The sequence below is a fragment of the Seriola aureovittata genome, chromosome 3 (genome assembly GCF_021018895.1).
Source record: "Seriola aureovittata isolate HTS-2021-v1 ecotype China chromosome 3, ASM2101889v1, whole genome shotgun sequence".
Classification (NCBI taxonomy): domain Eukaryota; kingdom Metazoa; phylum Chordata; class Actinopteri; order Carangiformes; family Carangidae; genus Seriola; species Seriola aureovittata.
In genome coordinates this window covers 14543450-14562019 of record NC_079366.1, presented here as the reverse complement: position 1 = coordinate 14562019, position 18570 = coordinate 14543450, and the positions used below count along the sequence as shown (strand labels likewise).

At 41.7% G+C, this 18570-nt stretch overlaps 1 protein-coding gene across 6 annotated transcripts in view; it reads right to left on the bottom strand.

Annotated features, from left to right (window-relative positions):
• tnrc6c2 (trinucleotide repeat containing adaptor 6C2) overlaps window positions 1–18570 on the bottom strand; it is a 139832-nt gene that overhangs the window by 43907 nt on the left and 77355 nt on the right. For 3 of the 6 annotated variants that reach the window (XM_056372616.1, XM_056372618.1, XM_056372617.1), the window contains one exon: window positions 295–395. In XM_056372616.1, the coding sequence (XP_056228591.1) occupies window positions 295–357 (63 nt within the window). In that variant the 5' untranslated portion in view covers window positions 358–395. Of the gene's footprint in view, window positions 1–294; window positions 396–7410; window positions 7571–13033; window positions 13819–18570 lie in introns of those variants that run through there. The other 3 variants (XM_056372620.1, XM_056372615.1, XM_056372619.1) reach the window with 3 other exon arrangements.

The following is an 18570-nucleotide window of genomic DNA, read 5'->3' as shown; positions in this document are numbered from 1 at the left end:
TCTTTTCAAGCCACTTGTGATTTTTCTGTTGAATGGCAGCCAGCAATGAACAGAAGAAGTTAGTGGGTGTTTGTTTACTGGAAACTTGCAGGCTAAATTTGAACAAATCAGCCAAAAGCTATTGATTCTATTAAAAAACGATGATTATAGAAGACTGAAGGTTTCAAAAATACTAACTATGTAACCAACGTACATACAGTTCCAACCTAAATGCCTGCTAGTTGACTCAAAAATCATACGCAGCTTTATTAATATGCATGGGTTTGTGAAAAAGTGCATGGTCTTAACCTTTACCTTTTTCTGAGCAACGTCCTTCTTGGTCTTTTCTTCTTGTTTTTTCTTTTTCTTTTCTTCCATCAAATGGTTCTCTTTCTTCTGTTGCTAGCTTCTCTCAGCTGTCCAACAAAAACAGGAAAGAGTAATGAGTGAGACATGACACACTCAAATGTTTAGGGTCCTTCAGTTTAACTTCATTATTAAAACCGTGCTGACCCATGTGCATCACACACTTTGCACATTTATGGCATTCACATATGCATGAATTCCACACAAAAATGCACAATTATGTGTATGTGTTTTTACGAACGCACGTACGCGTGCGCACACACACACACACACACACACAATCACACAGAGCATATAAACTTTCAACCCCTTCCTTTTGATCCATGAGTGATTCAGAGCCAAAGTGCACTCAGTGTCTGGAAAAACTTTTCCATCCACAATCATCACTTCATACGAAAATCATGGCAGGCACTTCTGAGGAACACTTTCCCTCATGGTCAAAAACTGAAAAGGAGAAGATGGAAAGTGGGGGGACCAGAGGGATACAAAAAAGGAAAAAAAAAAAATGAAAAGAAGAAAAGGCACATATGTGAGTTAGAGAGAGATGAAGACAGAGAGAAACAGTGAGTGAAGACCAGTATAAAAAGGGGCTGGTTTAAAGACAGCAGGAAATGGCAAGAAAATAAAAAGGCAAGGGATTAAAAGGACTGAAAGGAAGACAACGTAAAGGCCAAGCGACTAACAGAATAAGACACAAGACCTTCTTACAAAGATCTGTTTTCAGTGGGTGTGAGTCAAACTAGCTAGATATCTAGCCCAAGGGCCAGAGAAACCAAGTGCTTCATTTCAGCCTGTATTTCCTTTGGCTGAGCCTCAGTGACAGCTCCTGGAAAGAATTAGAAGCATGAGCTGGGCCATAGGGACTGAATGTGTGTGTGTTTAGTCTTCACTAAGTGCAATGGACCCTAATCTATAATACAGCACTATGTCATATCGAATCAATGATACCACTCTCTAAAATCTGCAAATAAAATCAATTATCTCAGAGTCAGTCTAAAATAATGGTCTGTTTCTATTTGCTGGCCATACTGCAAAGAGTGTATTTATACAAACACAAACACACACACACACACACACACACACACACACACACACGCCTGCCTTGTACAATAAGCCATTGTGCTTCATCCTTGTGAACTGGGAAGACATGACTTTCTCTCAAAGACTGCCCCCACTGCTCAAGTGATATGTTAAATTTGCTGCCAACTCGAAAATATGTAGTTTAATAAAAATAATCAACATCATTATACTGCAGAAAAGTACTTTTGGTCAAGTTCCTATTGAAGCCACACAAGAATGGAAGTTTAAGTCAGCAAATATTAAAGAACTCAAAACCCTCCATATATTATGGACAAATTCTTTGCACTGTATTGTAGCTTCTACTATGTACTTGATACCCCTGATCACTGGATATGACTTAGACAGCCCTTTTTAACAGTTGTTAGCAGATTAGCATGTCAAATAATGTTCAACTGCGATAGCTGAATGATGATATCAGAATGTGGTCTAGGTAACCAATATGTTTCTTTGTAGGTTTTCTATGCTTTCTATAGTAAGTATTTCTATCTTGTAGGAAGTTTTTTGATTTTATTTGTAATTTCTTTGTTCTGGTCAATTCACAGAAATGTAATCATTGGAAAAAATGCAATTGATTAATTGACATTAAGAGTAATTTATCAACAAAAAGATCAAACATTTTCTGGTTCTAGCATCTCAAAACTAAGAATTTGTGTTTTTTTCTGTTTTACATTATTCTAACTTAAATATCTTTGGATTGTAGACTGTTGATTGCACAAAGTTTGCAAATTTTGGACATCACCTTGGGCTCTGAGAAATGTAATGGATGTTTTTCACTATTTTCTGACATTTCAAAGAGCAGAGTTTTATTTGATTAACTGAAAGAAAAAATTTGAAAGATAAATCAATAAAATTAATCATTAGCTGAAGCCCTGGTGTTAATCATGTATACTAAACATGAAATACAAAATGTGTCAACAAAGGGCCTGGATATGAATCAGAATCTCAATGTATGAATGAATCATAACACTCATAACAGAAGACTAATGAAAGGCCTGCCTCCCACTGTGCTGCCCACTGGCAGGGGGAGGGAGCTGTCAATCAAACAGACGGGGGGGGGGGGGCCTGTCTGATGGTGAGGGAACGTCTCTATAGGAGTAAGGGAGAGGAAGAAAGACAGTCAGTAGACAAGGTTTAAACAGACATACAGATGGACAGAGAGAGAGGGAGCTGGCGGAAAAGAGTGCTGCAGGGATGACATATTTTTGCAGGCCAACCTGGAAGTTAGCATTACACTGATTCCCTCAACAACAAGCCAATGGGATAATCTTTACAGATGAACACATTATTTTAAATTTTGAAGCCTAAATACAATCACCAGTAGTAAAAATATAATGGTAAGTTGGAAACTAACTATACCATGGTTGCATGACGACACCACCACTAAGCTTCCAGCTTGTAATGTATTATTTTATTGATTTAGAATGCTTACCTCTTCTACAAAAGCCTCTCCTTAGTTAGTAGTAATTTACTTAGTAATAGTTTGCAAGGGTGCAAATATAAACACAAGGCTGTAACAGTGGGCAGATGAGAAGATAGATTTTTGTGTCTCTTCTCATTTAGCCAATAGTTAGCAACCTCCTTTATGTAAAAGCTTAAAAAAATATATTGGGATATTTACTGATGTATTTTATGCCATAGAATAAAACATGTCTTGAGCTTGTGTTAACCACAGGCCTTATTTCAGCCATCGAACCATAAACCCATTCAAAAAAACCATCAACTTTGCAACAAGGGAAGTACAAGTGCAAAAAAATGCTAACTTATTTCTGGGCTTTAGGACTCATTCCTGCAGCACTCCATTGAACTCTGGGGAAGACTGCCAGACTAGTGGCCATGGCAGCAGGTTAAAATGGAAGGCGATATCCCTAAATTACCCTTTTTCTCCTCCATCTGGATTTTCTCTCCCTCTTTCCCTTCTCCTCCTTTCATTGCTCACCCATGCTCTCTCTTTCTCTTACATGCACACATATACACTCACAGTCCTATTTTTCATACTGAGGAGTCTCTGTGTGTGTCATTGCGCATCTCAGCAGATAGTCGAAGGCCGCCCCCAGGTAATAAAAAGGAGCTCAAATTATGTGTGGATGTGGGTGCGTGCATTCAGATAATTGTATGCTGTGTATGTAGTATGTGCGGTTGTTTACTTCTGACCTTTTTCCTTCAACTGCCATGAACACCCACTTCCAATCAAACACCTCCCTTTAATAAATTCCTGGCATACCGTCAAAACACCAATAACTTACACAGATGATGAAAAGCAGCGGCAATGGGTTAACAGTGACACATGCCCACAGAGAAAAGGACATGGGATGTGAAGGGGTAAAAACTCTGTCTGCTAGATTTTTCTTTCCCCATCAGTTGCTAGTGATAAAGCTTCTTCATCACAGCTGACTGTGTTATCCTGGTAGTCCACCATTTACCCCTGGATGACAGTGGATCTGCCCTATCTGGTTACTACTGCTGCTGTCAATCAACGACAGGAAATGAGGGTTGGGGAAATCAGGTCACGGGGGTACAATTACAACAAACTTCACACCTGCACAGCAATATGGATTTATCATCAAAATTCCTATGTGTCAATACACTCTGGATCGCTTACTATTAAATGTTTTTTTATCATCTTGTACTGCAATGTTGGCCTGGTAGAAAAACAGCTGCTATGTGAAATGTGAGCAAGCAAACAGTTGTCGTTTGAGCTGACGTAGTAAATGCTAAAGTTAGCTTTCCTCCTGTCCTCTATTACCCCCACATATATCCTTACCTACCTCTGCCCGTTTCCCTCCCTCTCTCTCAGTATTGCTGACACAAGCAACTCCACAGCAGTGACCCTGGGGTGTCTCTGTGCCATCGTCTAGCATCAGGTTTACCCTCACTGGCAGTATGACACTGCAATTAGGCAAAATATGTCACGTTTTGAGGTTAGTGACCTACAAGGCCACAGTGTGTCATTCAATCTTCTCTTACATTAAAGGGCCTTGGATCATAACATAGCCAGTAAATACCAGCAAGCAGTACCACTAACCAGTAGGTGCTATAATTGCTTAACTCTTGCCTATGGCTACTTTTAATACAGGACATGGCCCTTACTGTTAAACAATAATAAGTAATTCAAATTAAAACAAAAACAACAATACACGATAAAAAATATCAAAACTACACTACTGAAAAACACATTTGGAAATTTGCCATTTTACCAAAAGTTAAATGAGAGGATAAATATCATTGCAAAGACAGCCCCTTGGTACATTTTCACAAGCTTAGCACAGGGACTGAAACCAAGAGCCAAGGTAGACCGAGTGGAAAGTAAGTGAATAAAAAAAAAAAAAAAAAAAAAAAAGAAAAGCTTGCAAGCTAGCAAGCTGTTCACCAACACATCCAAGAGTCAGCTGGATTTGTTTCAGAGTTACGAATGTCTGTGAAGCTGGCAGACGTTTCCAGTCCAGTTAGTCCAGAATTATCTCAGATGTGGTTGTTAACCCGCAATGTCTTTTTTATTTTTCTACATTATTTAAATACACATAGCTTTGGACGTGTTGGAAATCGCCACTATCACAACTAAATTAGCCATTTCCCGCTATTTCCAATCCTGCTGCTAATCTATGCTAAGCACATGACAGAGCTACCTTTATATTGAATGAATAGAAATAAAAAAAAAAATCTTTTCATATTCTTGACCAACTCTCAATTTTACAACATACTAGTGGAACTAGTGCTAGAATAGGGCAACAGACAAACCAGATGTTTTCAATGCAACTCTACAGAAAATATTACATATAAGGGCTTGACTTTTTATTTCTTCTTCTGCCTTAAACCCTGACCCAACCAGTGATCTTGTATTGACTGAGTGGCTATTCTTGACAATACAGAGTCAAATAGAAAAAAAAATCTCAAATCTCAGCAAACTGGGGCCGCTGGGGAATTGTGAATAAATTGCATGGTGAGGCAGGATCTTCTCTTCCTGTGCTGCAAAAGATGGTCCCATGTCCTGGGACTATAGGGCTTAGCTATAGAGAAGGAGGCATGACAACAGGAACACACTGTACAGGAATGGAGAGGTTAGAAACTCACAACACACACAAACCCAGTCACATAAAAACACAGACACACACAGGGAAGTTTGACGTTCACAGACGGGAAGCAGTCTGTCTGAAGCCTGCCTTTTTCTGCCAGGGATGCAGAGGAGAGGGAGGGGGAGGAGGAGAAGGAGATGAGGATTGGGGGGGGGGGGTAGAAAGCAGACGCAGAGCAACACCAATTAAGAACGACAGCCGCCGGAGAACCAGACAGGGCCCAGAGAGAAAGAAGAGAGACTATGCTGGAAAGACAGAAAGAATCGTCACTGGAGAAATGGAGCTGAGGAAAAAAAACGGAACGAGGCACTATTGAGGCTGGCAGACAAGGATGGGGGGTGGGTGGGGGGTGGACTGAAATATCCATGCACCTTGATCGCTTGTATCTGGAGACGCAGGGAGGAAAAAGAGGGGAGAGGGGGAAAACCATACAAGGGTGATAGAGGAGAATAAAAAAAGGGGGGATGCTGCTTCACTTGTGTGAAGACTCAACAAGACAAAGGGAGAGAGACACCGAAAGACAACTTGAAAAGGGAAAGAGCTGCAAGGAAAACATGTAGCTTCATGTGTTCTGAATGGCTGTCAGACCAACCGCAGAGACAACACCAATCACAAAGGAGGAGGAAGAAAAATAGGAGAGCCTTTCCTCTCTCAGCAAAAGCAGTAATATGGTCAGGTCGTGGCCACCGAGTGTGGCAAATCCACTCCCCACAACTATTACCATTCAGCCAGCCAACCATTCCTGTGGCATTAGAGAAGCCACAGGACTCTCCTGAGCCTTATTACATGGAACATTATCATGGACAGCCCTGGGGAATAATTCCTCAATACCTGCCACTGCTGCTACAGACCTCAACTACTCTCCACAAACATGTGTGGGTGTGCACTTGTGTGTACTCAACCTGAATGGCTTGGAGAAAACAAGCCTGTAAATTCCACAGTTGAGAAGCAGTAATAACAATGTTGTTGTTGTTGCTCTGTGTTTCCATCCCTCGGTCACACAGGCTGCTTGGTTTGTAAGCTTTCTGTGCATTGCTTTCAGCAGGTGAAGATAGTGGTTTCTGGAAATATACAAGGCACTTTATTGTTACTAGACTGGACTTGCTCAATGAACTATGGCAGAAATATTCTTGGTGGAATCTGTAGACTAGGTACTGGCTAAGGGCGAACTGGTGGGTGGAGAGCGGCGATGAAGGGGGATGCAAGATGGAGAAAGAAAGTCAAAGAATCAGATAGTGAGAAAGTCAGGGCTGTGCTATAAATAACAGCTTTGAGGTTTGCCTCCAGAAAATTAGCTCTCAGTGTCTTGGCTGCTTCCTCTGCCAAGTCGATATGAAACTTTAACACGGTGGCAGCTCATTAAATAGGAAAACAGCACAATGCACGAGACCAAGTAGGCCTGCTCCCTGCCAGCACCACAGCTAAAGCTTGTTGAATTCAACAAGAAGCTGTCAAGCAGAGTGTGCTGGTGTATGTGTTTATCTTTGCTTATGACTGCTTTGTATCAACGACAATATGTGGTTGTGCATGTTCTGCATATGCCTGTATATTTTGCATATTTTCTTTTTTTTTTTATCTGTATGCTTGAATGCCATCTTAGAGACTTTGAGGTGAAGGTCTGTCTAAAGGTCTGGATAATTATGAAGTTCTATTAGCATCAATGCAATGGCTGACCTCTCATGATGAACCTTAATGGGAGATCCTCAAACTTTTCCCTAAACACCAAAGCCAAGTATCTCACAGTGTACACTGCTATCCATTGGCTGGCTGCCAGCAGCTCAACCTCATTTGGGCCACGTCACATAGCTCTGGTCAACACACTGATCACCCATTCAATAGAGCAATGCTAAGCCTGTAGTAGCACCAGACTGCAAGTAAATATCGCAAGGTTAAAAAAAAATCACACACCACTTACCCAAAAAAATCTGTCCTTCTCTTCTGTTTTCTTTGGTAAGTAGCCATGGTATAAGTACAACAATACAGTCCGAGTTGTTCTGTGGTAGAAAATAGCCAAATTGACACTCGAATTCTTTGTCTATGTCTCACTGTGCAATAATACTCGAACACTATTTTTACTTAGCTTACATGCTAATCACCTGACAAGTCTCTTTTGTTTGAAAACACAATCTTAGAAATCTATTTAATATTTTCTAAATCTATATTAAATTCATTTTGGTTGTCTTCTAAGTAAGTTTTATGGGGTTTATACCTATTGGTGCCAACCAGAATAAAAGGGTTCACATGCAGTGACTTAATAAGATTAATCAGTCTTTTAAAAATTTTTTTAAATGTGTTACTCGCCAATCAAGATGTTAATTCAGCAGTGTGTTGAGGGGAAAAGAGTTCAGGAAACAAGTAAACAGGGTTCACAGCAGAGTGCAACGTCTGTCTTTTGTGCATCCCTTCTCTGATGTTCAGGAGTAAGATATAAGCAGGGTCTGAGAATGGTCTTTAACTTCTGTTTCAAAGGCTACACAGCCTGCCTTTAGTGGCACCATCAAACTGTCAAAATCAGCAGAGCCAGACTAAATCAAAGCACACACCTACACACACAATGAAACAAATGAGCTAATTGGCTGGGCTATACTACCCTCAAGGTTACTTTGACACAGCCTCCCCCGCACACGCACACACACACACAGTTAGTCAACAATTCACTGGCTGTCAACAGTGTAAGCAATAATACAGACCCTGAAAGAGAGACAGAAAATGAGTGCTGTGCTTAGTTGTGTGAACAAAGCCTGCTCTGATGTAAGGAGGAACAGAGAGAAAGCGAAAGACAAGAAAAGCAGAGTGAGCAATGTGAGTGGCAGCCCCCTCCACAAAGCTACAGGATGATGGCGAGGACGTAGGAACTCTGCACATCTTTAAGACTGAAGGGGAAGCAGAAAGGTAAACATGTTTCTGGAATAAAAATTATCTAGTTTTATTGTCTTATCAGACTATTGACGACTGAGAATAAGCATTTGTCATCATCAGTTCTACACTCATGACATAGTTCTTAAAATACTGAGAATACTACAAATTACTACAGCTATTTCAGTATCAAAACATTAATAAAGAACGCACAACATTATGTATTGGGCTACTAGCTTAGCTGCCCCAATTATTAAATTACTAAAACTTTATCTGCACACAAGAAATTCTATTTCGTAATCCCAAATTCAAACATCACAAAAAATTGTTGATCATTACCAGTAGTTCTGTTTAATTAAACACAGTTCAGCTCCAACAATCAAAATACACAGTAAAAGTAAATACTTGAACTTCATTGACTGTCAAGTTGACATTAAAGCAATAAAACTGTCCAGACAGCAAACAAATGACCTGAGCTTACTAGTCTAAGCCATGGCCCCAGTTAGGGGCAGACAGTGCATGCTAGTGCTATTTACACAGCCTTAACTGAGGGCTTTGGAAATGCTGTAGGGCCTAAGTCCTGTTACATAATGAGTAAGGCTGTCTAATATTGGTTTGGAGCAGGAAAAAGGGAACATTGTAGGTTGGATGTCCTGCAAATTCTCTGTCAGCTTCCATGTGATGTCCCTCTCCCTCTCTCCACGTCTCTCCAATTAGCCGACATGGAGCACAGGGAGGGAAGGAGGCCCCCACCAAACCTCGGCACATTGAACATTCCCCTGGACCCCTGCCAAGACTCACAGGCAGCAGCTCGCCGGGTTCAGCTTCGCTTCCCCCATCCCCCCGCTTCCATCATTGCCTGGCTTACCCTTGGTGGGGCCCCTAAGCTTCTGCCCACTTCCATTGGCACACAAGTTGGACAACGAGGATGGGTGGGGGTGGGGGGTGGGGGTTCCACAGACCCCCAAGCCTCCCCGACACCCATAGGACTCTTTGGTTACAACTTTCCTATACCTCTTCCACATGAAATCCCTGTGTGGCACAGAATAATGAACTCAAGTTTAACCCATGTTTACCTTTGTACACAAGACTACTGGTCAGAAGCAAATATCTGGTACCTACCCTTCACACAGGACTGAAACAACACTTTAAACCCTCCTCTAATGTAATACCATGTATTATTTCACCATTTAAAGGCGAATGCACCCTCTTACACACTTGCAATCAGGAAGTGTCGAATTGAGGGCTGAGAGTGTACTATGAGATAAGATTATCAGTATTATAACAAGGGATCACTGTCTCATACCGAAGCAGATCAGTGTCAGACCTGTGGCGAACTCTCTAGACCATACAGACCCAGGCTGGATAAACTGCACAGCAAGTTACATCAATGGCAACACAGGTTTTTCCTGAGACATTATTTCACAAGAAAGAAAATCCCAGACTCAACCAATCTAGTACACAACAAACTCTGACATACCGTAAAAACGATAAAAACACAGAAAACCTTTAAGTGTCAAAGTCATGCTGGGAACTAGGAAATGTTAATGACATACTGATACTGTTTGTTTACAAACTAAGGATACTTAAACTATTTCTGGCTTCCTGGCTATCTATTGTTACTATTGCCAACACCACAGTCAACATACACCCCACCTCTTGTTGGTTTGCACACACATACACAAACACTCTTCATTTAGTACAATGGCCACACCAAACACAACTGCCTGGCAAGTCTTTATCCTACCCCCCTCGACTTCAAAATAGCCATCCAGAGAGCAGAGGAAGAGGGTAATGGCTTTTGGCAGCCTCCCATTGAATCCAGCTGATTCTACTGTCAGCGTCCCCCCCTACTGGAGCAGCACCCTGCGGTGGTGTTAAGTGTGTTATCTATCAGGGCTGTGCCAGTTGTTTGAAAAGCCTCATAATCACAGACTCAGTAACTACCGTGGTCAGACCTGGTCTAAGGTCAATGATGGGGGGAAAAGGGATAGGCAACACAGGCCACTTTTCCAAAGCACGACTAAGGTTACCAAGGTCAACACGAAATGTCTGACAAAGGATAGAAAGAACTTTTTGTTTATTTGAAACTACTGTAGAGAAACAAAAATTCAAAACGGAAGGACCAAAAGAGTGTGGGGGTAAAAGTGTCAGGCCCATTCCAGTTACATTTGGCCCTGTAGTGGAAACCAGGCTAATGATGGCAACCTGAGGACTGGGCTAGTGTTGTTATTCTGTCTTTATAGGGTCAGACAAGAGGAAGCAAGCTTTGTGTTTCCTTTTTAAACAAATGATCCTGCCTCTTCAGTGATAAGGGGCTGCAGATGGAGTCACTGCCAGGGTTTGTCCTCATGGCTTTGTTACAATACGCTCTAATCAAAACAATGTCTAGATGCCAACAGCCTACAGCCTATTTGGATCCAGAGCCAACATGGGTTATGGGTTTCCTGCTAGTGCGCTGCCAAAATGGCAAAAGTAGTAATATATTTCATTGAGTCTAGGCCCCAGTGAGAGAGTGAATTTCTCATTTTGGGTCTTTTTGCACTGGGACAGAACCAATTATACACCTCAAGATAGAGAGAGAATTCTGTGTTCTGCATTTTCTGTGGCTGGATTTGCAGATGTTCTCATAGATTGGTAGACATTGCTATCCATACCCTGGTGTCATTTATGGAATCCCTTAGAAACAAAAATAACAAAGTCTAGCTTTTATACACCTCTATAGACTCTGAAGATTTTTAAAAGGGTTAAAAAAAAAAAAAGATGCACAGTTGACATCTTTCTTGCAACGTAATGCATCTTGTCTCGGGACAACCCCAGCGCTGGTGACCTAATGCTCAGAGAAACTCCAAATTTGCCCTAGTGCCCCCCAGATGAGCCATCTGCTGTGGCTGTAATGGTAGCCATGGTGCTAAAGCAGTTGTGTCTGGGAAGGGTTAAGCCTAACTATACAGTATTTCAGAAAACTAGCAGACTCCCTCCTCCTCTTACCAGGCTTTAGGTCTTTCTTCTCTCCCTATTCACTTGTTTTACATACACACCAGAGGGCCCCTGCAACATCTTTTCACAGCCACCCTCTTACTGCGTGCTTGTCAGCCTTTTGGAAAGATGAGCGTCTGTATAGAAGGGGGGACTCTTGATCCTGGGTAAGAACAGGGCTCTGTGTGTGTGTCTGTGAGTCAGCTGGGTGTCTAGGGCATGCAGGAGGCAGCTCACAACCTGATTAACAACTGCAAGGCATTAACCAACTGCCAGGGCTTTTGAGCTCGACATAAATGGTCACACACTCCCATGGCAAAAACGAGGCATTCCACGTGTGTCGTCACTGGCTGATTCAGACACAAACACACAACACTTAGATTCCCACACATGGCACAGACATAGATGCAAATGTGTGCAGACCATACACACAAATAATTGTATGTATGTGTGCCACTGCTGCTCACGCGCATTTTTCATTTTATCACCTCACTGGTGTGTGACGATAGAGATAAGACAGTGGTGACAGAGATGTCGGGGGGGGGGGGGGGGGGGGGGGGGGGGGTTTGAAATTGAACGGGAAATTATGTACTTCAATTAAGACACGCGGAGGAGATATTAAAAGCTATACTCCAGTGCCTGGGGACAGGATGCAGGAAGGGGGATGCAATGGAAGGCGACAGTTCAATCAGAATCCCCGACTCTCTCACCGAGCCGCGGGATGGAAGAGAGGAGGGAAGAGAGACAGGACAGCTATGTTTAATAATGTACTTCGACTGAGTGTAGTGGAATGTACAATAGTGTGCAAGATACATGATGTGATAAAGCTACAGAATGAACCAAAGAGGAATGACAGTCAGGAAAAAATCTGAATACGCAAAACAAAAACATTTAACAAAAGTATACCTTTCTGCTGTCATAATACAGTTTTACTCTGCCAGCAATCAGCCTATAAAAAGCACTGTGCGATCAAAAAAGCCTATAACCACACCATTACTTTCTAATAACTACGCAGACATTGAAAAAGGCAAGGTACTGCTTGCAGTCAGTTCAAGAAATCATCACATTACACGCTCACATGTACAGAGTGTGCTCCAGTCCACTCAGCCAATCCTGAAAGAGCTATGATATAACACAAAAGTTCCCAACATTTTCACATCAAGACCTCTCAAATGAACACATACTCAAGTTAAGTCAACCTCATAATGGACATCCAAAGCAAAACAAGGGTAAATACATCTGATCAGTAGGGTTTTCTCATCGACCTAACATCACATAAAACCCTTCTCAATTTTTCAGGGGACACCCTCAAAAACCCTTTAGTGGTTTGGGTGCACACTTAAAAGGCTGATGTTTCTCACATTAATATAATAACCCAGTCTTATTTCTGGAAATATACAACATGAATTTGAAGAAATCATGGCACCAAAGATAAGCATAGATAATTGTTAATGAACGCTTCAATGATGTGGCATTTGCTTGTTGGAGTATTAATGCTGTAGTTAAGTAACAGGGTTTAATTGAGTTGCATCACAGAGGCAGAGTTAATGTTTTGAAAATAATGAAGCTACATTTATTTGACATTGCAGCTATAATCTGTCCACTTATCTGTTGCCGCTGCTATTTTGATATCCAAACGCTGATCAGAAATAACATTCATCCATTTACCACATGATGAGAGTAGGTATTCACTTGAAACTCACCTTACGTTAACCACAGCTTTGGCAGCTTTCAATGAAGAGTCGGTGCATGGCAGAAAAAAGATGCAGAAAAGCATTCTCCGACGTCTTTTCTAAAGTTACCCGTAAAGAGATGGAGCAGAGACTCAGTCGCAATTTAAGTCAGACTTTGCAGATAAGCCGACTGCTGCTGGAGCAGCTTGGTGACAAGATACCGAGGTAAACAACGGCTACTCAGCCAGATATAACGTTACACACAGCAAGTACGGTAATGTATGCTTCGAGCTAAAAGAAAAATAATAAAAATGCTGTGATATTACACTCGCAAAAAACAGTTTGTTTAAACGTCACGATATAAAGGGGGGCGGGGAGGGGAACGGAGCACCACTAACAACAAAAACAAAAAACGAACACGGATAAAATGACTTTTAAAAGCAGCTAAATTGTGTAACCTAACGTTAGCTGGTTGGCGTTGTAAGTCGTCAACCGTTGCAAGGTTTTGCAAACCAGAGAAATCAGGCAGCTTTCGTTAAAAATCGCCGATGAGTTCTCGCGTATTACAGCAAGCCGACGGCCGTCAGCCAGCCAGCCAGCCAGCCAACTTGTTTTAAAGTGCAAAAGAAATGTTTTTGTTTAGGTCGCCAGCTGGACGACTAGCGACGGGCTGGCTACCGCGAATGCAAAGTGAGAAACGACTCCAGGGAAATACATTCTGTGTGGATCCCGACAGCGGAGCGGACAGTCATGGTAGGCGTTCAGTGAGCTCTCGTTGACAGTGGTCTCGCAGCCATTTTGTTCAAACTAACAACACCGCAGTCTCCCTCTCCTCCTCCCAGTGAGCAGACAGACCAGGAAGTGGCTCCAGATACGTCACTCCCGACCAACCAAAACACCAGACACTAACTCCACCCGCAGCCCTCCGGTCCGCCCTCCCGCGCTCTCCAAATCTCCCCACTGCCACAGAGGGTGGACAGACCGGCAGCTCATATTTCCAAGGTAATTGCTGAAGCACGCAGCAAAGACTGTGCGCTTAAAAAAGAAACAAATGTGACTCTTTTGTAGATTTTGGGAGGATGATACTACACAGCAGAATATGAACCACGTAGAAAATTCAATTGTAATGCTGTAGAAGTCATGTTTGAAGATGACAGGAATTTTGTATAATTAAATACCAAGTAAAACGTGGTTGCTATTCATGTTCTATTAAGTGTTACATACGCTATGTATTAAATATTCACTTTTGCTGCTAGCAGTGGTGGGAGAATCTAGATGCTTTATTCAAAGCTGCTAATCAATATTTGAGCTTGTAAGTATTTCTAAACTCAATGTTTTGGGTTTAGTGCTCATAACTTTATTGTTTTAGTTTATTCTTGCCACTCTCATCAGCAGCCCATTGTATGCTACCTGCCCAGCACCAAATGGCAAACAGGCAATGTTACTAGTGACTAGTTGGAAAGCATCAGAGAATTTACCAGAGCCAGATATTTCCCTCTTGGTAACCAAAACGGAGCAATAGGAGAGTAAATTGTATGACTAACATTCATCGAGTGGACACAAACAGAGCCCCATAATGAATGCTGCGGTTGTTCTCTGTCTGATTGTTGTGTATATAAGCCACTATTTTCTAACACATTCACCTTATCAATGTTATATGGGGACAATATGCCAGTGTTGTGGTTACAGCTTCCTGCCCTGCCTGTAAGTGCCCAAAAAAGTATTAATGCAGCTTTAAGAAAAAGTAGCAACATGTCAATGTAAAAATACAAAAAAATACAAGTGAAAGGTCTGTATTGACAATTCTGATGTTCCATATATGGATGCAGATATAAGCAGCATTTTAATGTTGTAGCTGGTTTACGTGAAGCAAACTTTTTTAGGGTATGTTAATCTGTTGCAATGCACCATACATCATACTGTGTTTAAAATTTTGATCTTTAAATTAACTATTAACTACAGCTGTTAAATAAACAAAAAACAAGTGAAATGTAATGGAGTATAAGTATAAAATAAAAGTACTTCAAATTGTACTCAAATAAATCTATGTAGTTAATTTTCACTACTTGGTCCTATGTGATATGGTTACATAATATATCATAGAAATATAATACCATATTTCATGTGACTCATGACCAAAATAACGCAAAAGAGTACAGAAATAGAGAAGACTCATAAAAGTCTACAAGCAATTTGGAACTTGCATCATGAACTTTACATAGCAGACTCAAATGTCTCTGAAAGGGCTCACCCCAAGTTTCTCTACCCAAGATGACCTTTGTCAAGAATCTCTTGATCACATGATGTCCAGAAACATGGGGCGATAATTCCAGGCCATTCACAAAATGATGGATGAGGTCGCCCTTGTGCCCTGAACTGCGTCTGCAGCCGTCTCAGAGAAAGAAAATGTGGCTCCTGTCCATTCTCTGCACTCCTTTCTCATGGAAATGACTGCTCCATGCACAGACAAACACACACAGTCACACTCACACACTGTGCGGTGGGAACAGGTCAAGGCTGCGGTCCACAAAGGGGAAGACTGACCAGTGAGAACTCTCTCAGGAAAGCTCTGGGCTCCTATACATTACTGGGAGAGACTGTTAATGAGAAAGCCAGGGGCCCCGGCCAAAAGTTTTTTTTTTCTCCTTTTCAAGGCAAGATGCCCTGAGCTATTAAAACAGCAAGCTCCAACTGAATGGAGAAAGCAGATGTTCCATACTCGGGGTTAAGAGAGGTGAGAGCAGAGGGGAATGCCTTGAGAAACGCCTTAAGGGATATGTAGTTCATTGTGGATCACAGACTATTAAACTATATGAAGGAATTTTCTGCTCATTCATGTCACCTAAATAAACGATGTTCCTAGTAAACATTTTTTTCTCAGAGTTAATCGAATGTGCTGACTTGAAGCATTAATGCAGTTATTTATTATATCATGGAAAGTAAAGTACCTACACTACTTGTAGTTTAATTCTCCTTCATGTAGACTCGCATGAATTATCAGAGATGGAGATGGAAATCTGTGCACCACAAAGGACAACTGAGACTTGAAATAGCAATAGTGGTTTGACATGATATTAGCCATCAAAGGTGAGAACTACTTAGCTGAGTGTGTATTAATGTGTGCGCCAAGACAAAAGACAGGGAGAGTGTGTGTGTCTGCATGCACACATGAACATGTATTTATGTGTACGCGAGTGAGCGCACATCCTTCCTTGTTCACATCCATTCTCCAACTCATCACAGCTATTCTTTTAGGTGTCTCTGAGATGTTTCTTTGACTCCGCCAATTTCCCTAATTGCTTTCACATTTAAGAAGGCTGCTAACAGAAGCAAGCCAATGGGAAAGGTTCGCATGACATTCTGATAAGAAACAGCCCAGACACAAGCAGCAGGACTGCAGCAGAGGCAATCGCTCACTCCTTCCCCTCTCAGACAATACACTTCTCCTCCAGCTGCTCTAGCCATTTTCTTTCCTTCTCTCCTCTTCTCTCTTCTGCTCTCCTCTCCTCTCAATTTTTTCAGCATGCTCTTCTGCCTTTTGTTTTAATTCCAGTCCAATCATGAGCTGCGTTCCGCATAAGGTTTTAATTTCAAGCCTGCCACCAGAGTCTGCCAGACTCACACACACACATATGCACAAATTCACACAACACATGCATGTTCATACACCAAACCACAGATACTTATGCGCACCATACACACACTCACTTTACTCTCAGGTCACAGATACACATACACACACACTTATGTGTTATGTGGCTACATGCATATTTAATGCATGTGCTCTGTGGCTACATTTTATCATTTAAACATGTTTCCCATGAGAGAAAGTATTTCCATCCAGAAACATTAATAATCACACACATTCATAAAAGGCATACAGATCACCAGACAAATTGCATAAAAAGAATCCCATCAGGCTATATTTTTTGCATTAGAAGTCAAAATATATTTAATATCTTATGACAGACCAGCTGAATTTCTAGAATCACCAAACAATTTTTTAGTACTCAAAATCTATTTTTTTCTTTATTCTAAGATTCAAAGACCTCTCCAAATGCATCATCTTAACATTTAATCTTGTGAAATTAACCAAACAAACGTGATCTGACGATTATCCACATATTTCATGACAGCACTGAGTCCAAAAGCAGATCTTGGATTTAAATCGTCATTCCCTAGACACTGTATTCTGGAGGAGGACATTTATAGTTTGCTGTGCGATGCAGAATGACTGATGAGTTGGGGGCGTCGGTATTATGGTATTGATTATGAATGCACAATTTTCCTCCACAGTCTGGACTTTATGCATGTGAGTAATCAAAATGCAGACAGCGAGCTACTGCTGCTGCCTCAAAGTGACATTTCCAAAGGCATGACTTGACATATGCAAAAGGACCGTCATGATGATAATTCTGACAGAGGAAGGAGCCAAATGAAACCTTCTCCCTAACTGCACATCAAGAAGAATGTTGCGCAGCAAGTCTCCCAATCCTGCTACTTAAAGGCAAAATGTGCAAAGAGTAGTGGTGCAATTGAGCTGAAACATTCATTGTGAGTTTTTCTCACTCTGATTAGCAATGTGACTGAAGTGTCTATCCATTAAATAACAGTGGAGATTGGTAAAGCCCCGCTGAGTTGCTCATTGCTCATCTCCAAGATCTGCAGCATTGCAATGAAAGATAAGACAAGACTGAAAGTAGCTGGTGGTAGGCATAGTAGTCCATAAGAGCACTAGCATTAAATTTTCATTAACTTTCATTAAGACTAAAGAGTGAATTACCCTGCGCAGAAGAGGTCCGACACATAAAAGCCATTACATAGGGATACACACACTCCCGTGCACTAAAACACACATGTACATACAAACATGGGTGCAGTTGTTGTTATATACGTTGTTCATAAAAGCATACAGACGAACCATTAGTTTACTTCCTGCACACAAATGCAGTAAAGACCTTGGCAACAATATGCCTCTAAAGCTCCATGTACTGCTGTATGTCTGAATAGTACATAATATATTATAGGGGAAGCACAATAGCCAGAAGAAACAGTGTATGCAGCAGCTGGTAAAGGGGCAATGCTATGGGTGGGGAAGGGGTTACACAGACACTGTGTGAATGTGCTGGTGTTCTTGTGTGCACGGGTGTGCACGCATGCTTGTGTGTGTGTGCGTGTGTGTGTGTGTGAGAATGCATGTCTACAGTACGTGTGTGTGTATTTGTGTGTGTCCATATGTGTGTGCTGTATGGGTGGAGGGAGGCAGAGCAAAGCGGAACATTGCAGTGCAGTAGGACAGCGTTTCTGAGCTGTGGTAATTTCCCCTGAGACAAGCGAGCAGGTAAAGGCCAGCGAGAGAGGGAGGGTGGCAGAGAGGGATAGAAGAAGGCTGGGATAGAGGGAAGGAGGGAGGGAGGGAGAGAGGCAGCAAGCGAGTGTGTCAGAGAATAATGAGAAATGATACAGCGGTGGCAGAAAAAGAGGCCGGCAGATTCGCCCAATCAAATGCACACACACTGCATTAACAGCATCTCAAGGATGAATATAGTAGCTCTCTCCGTCAACAC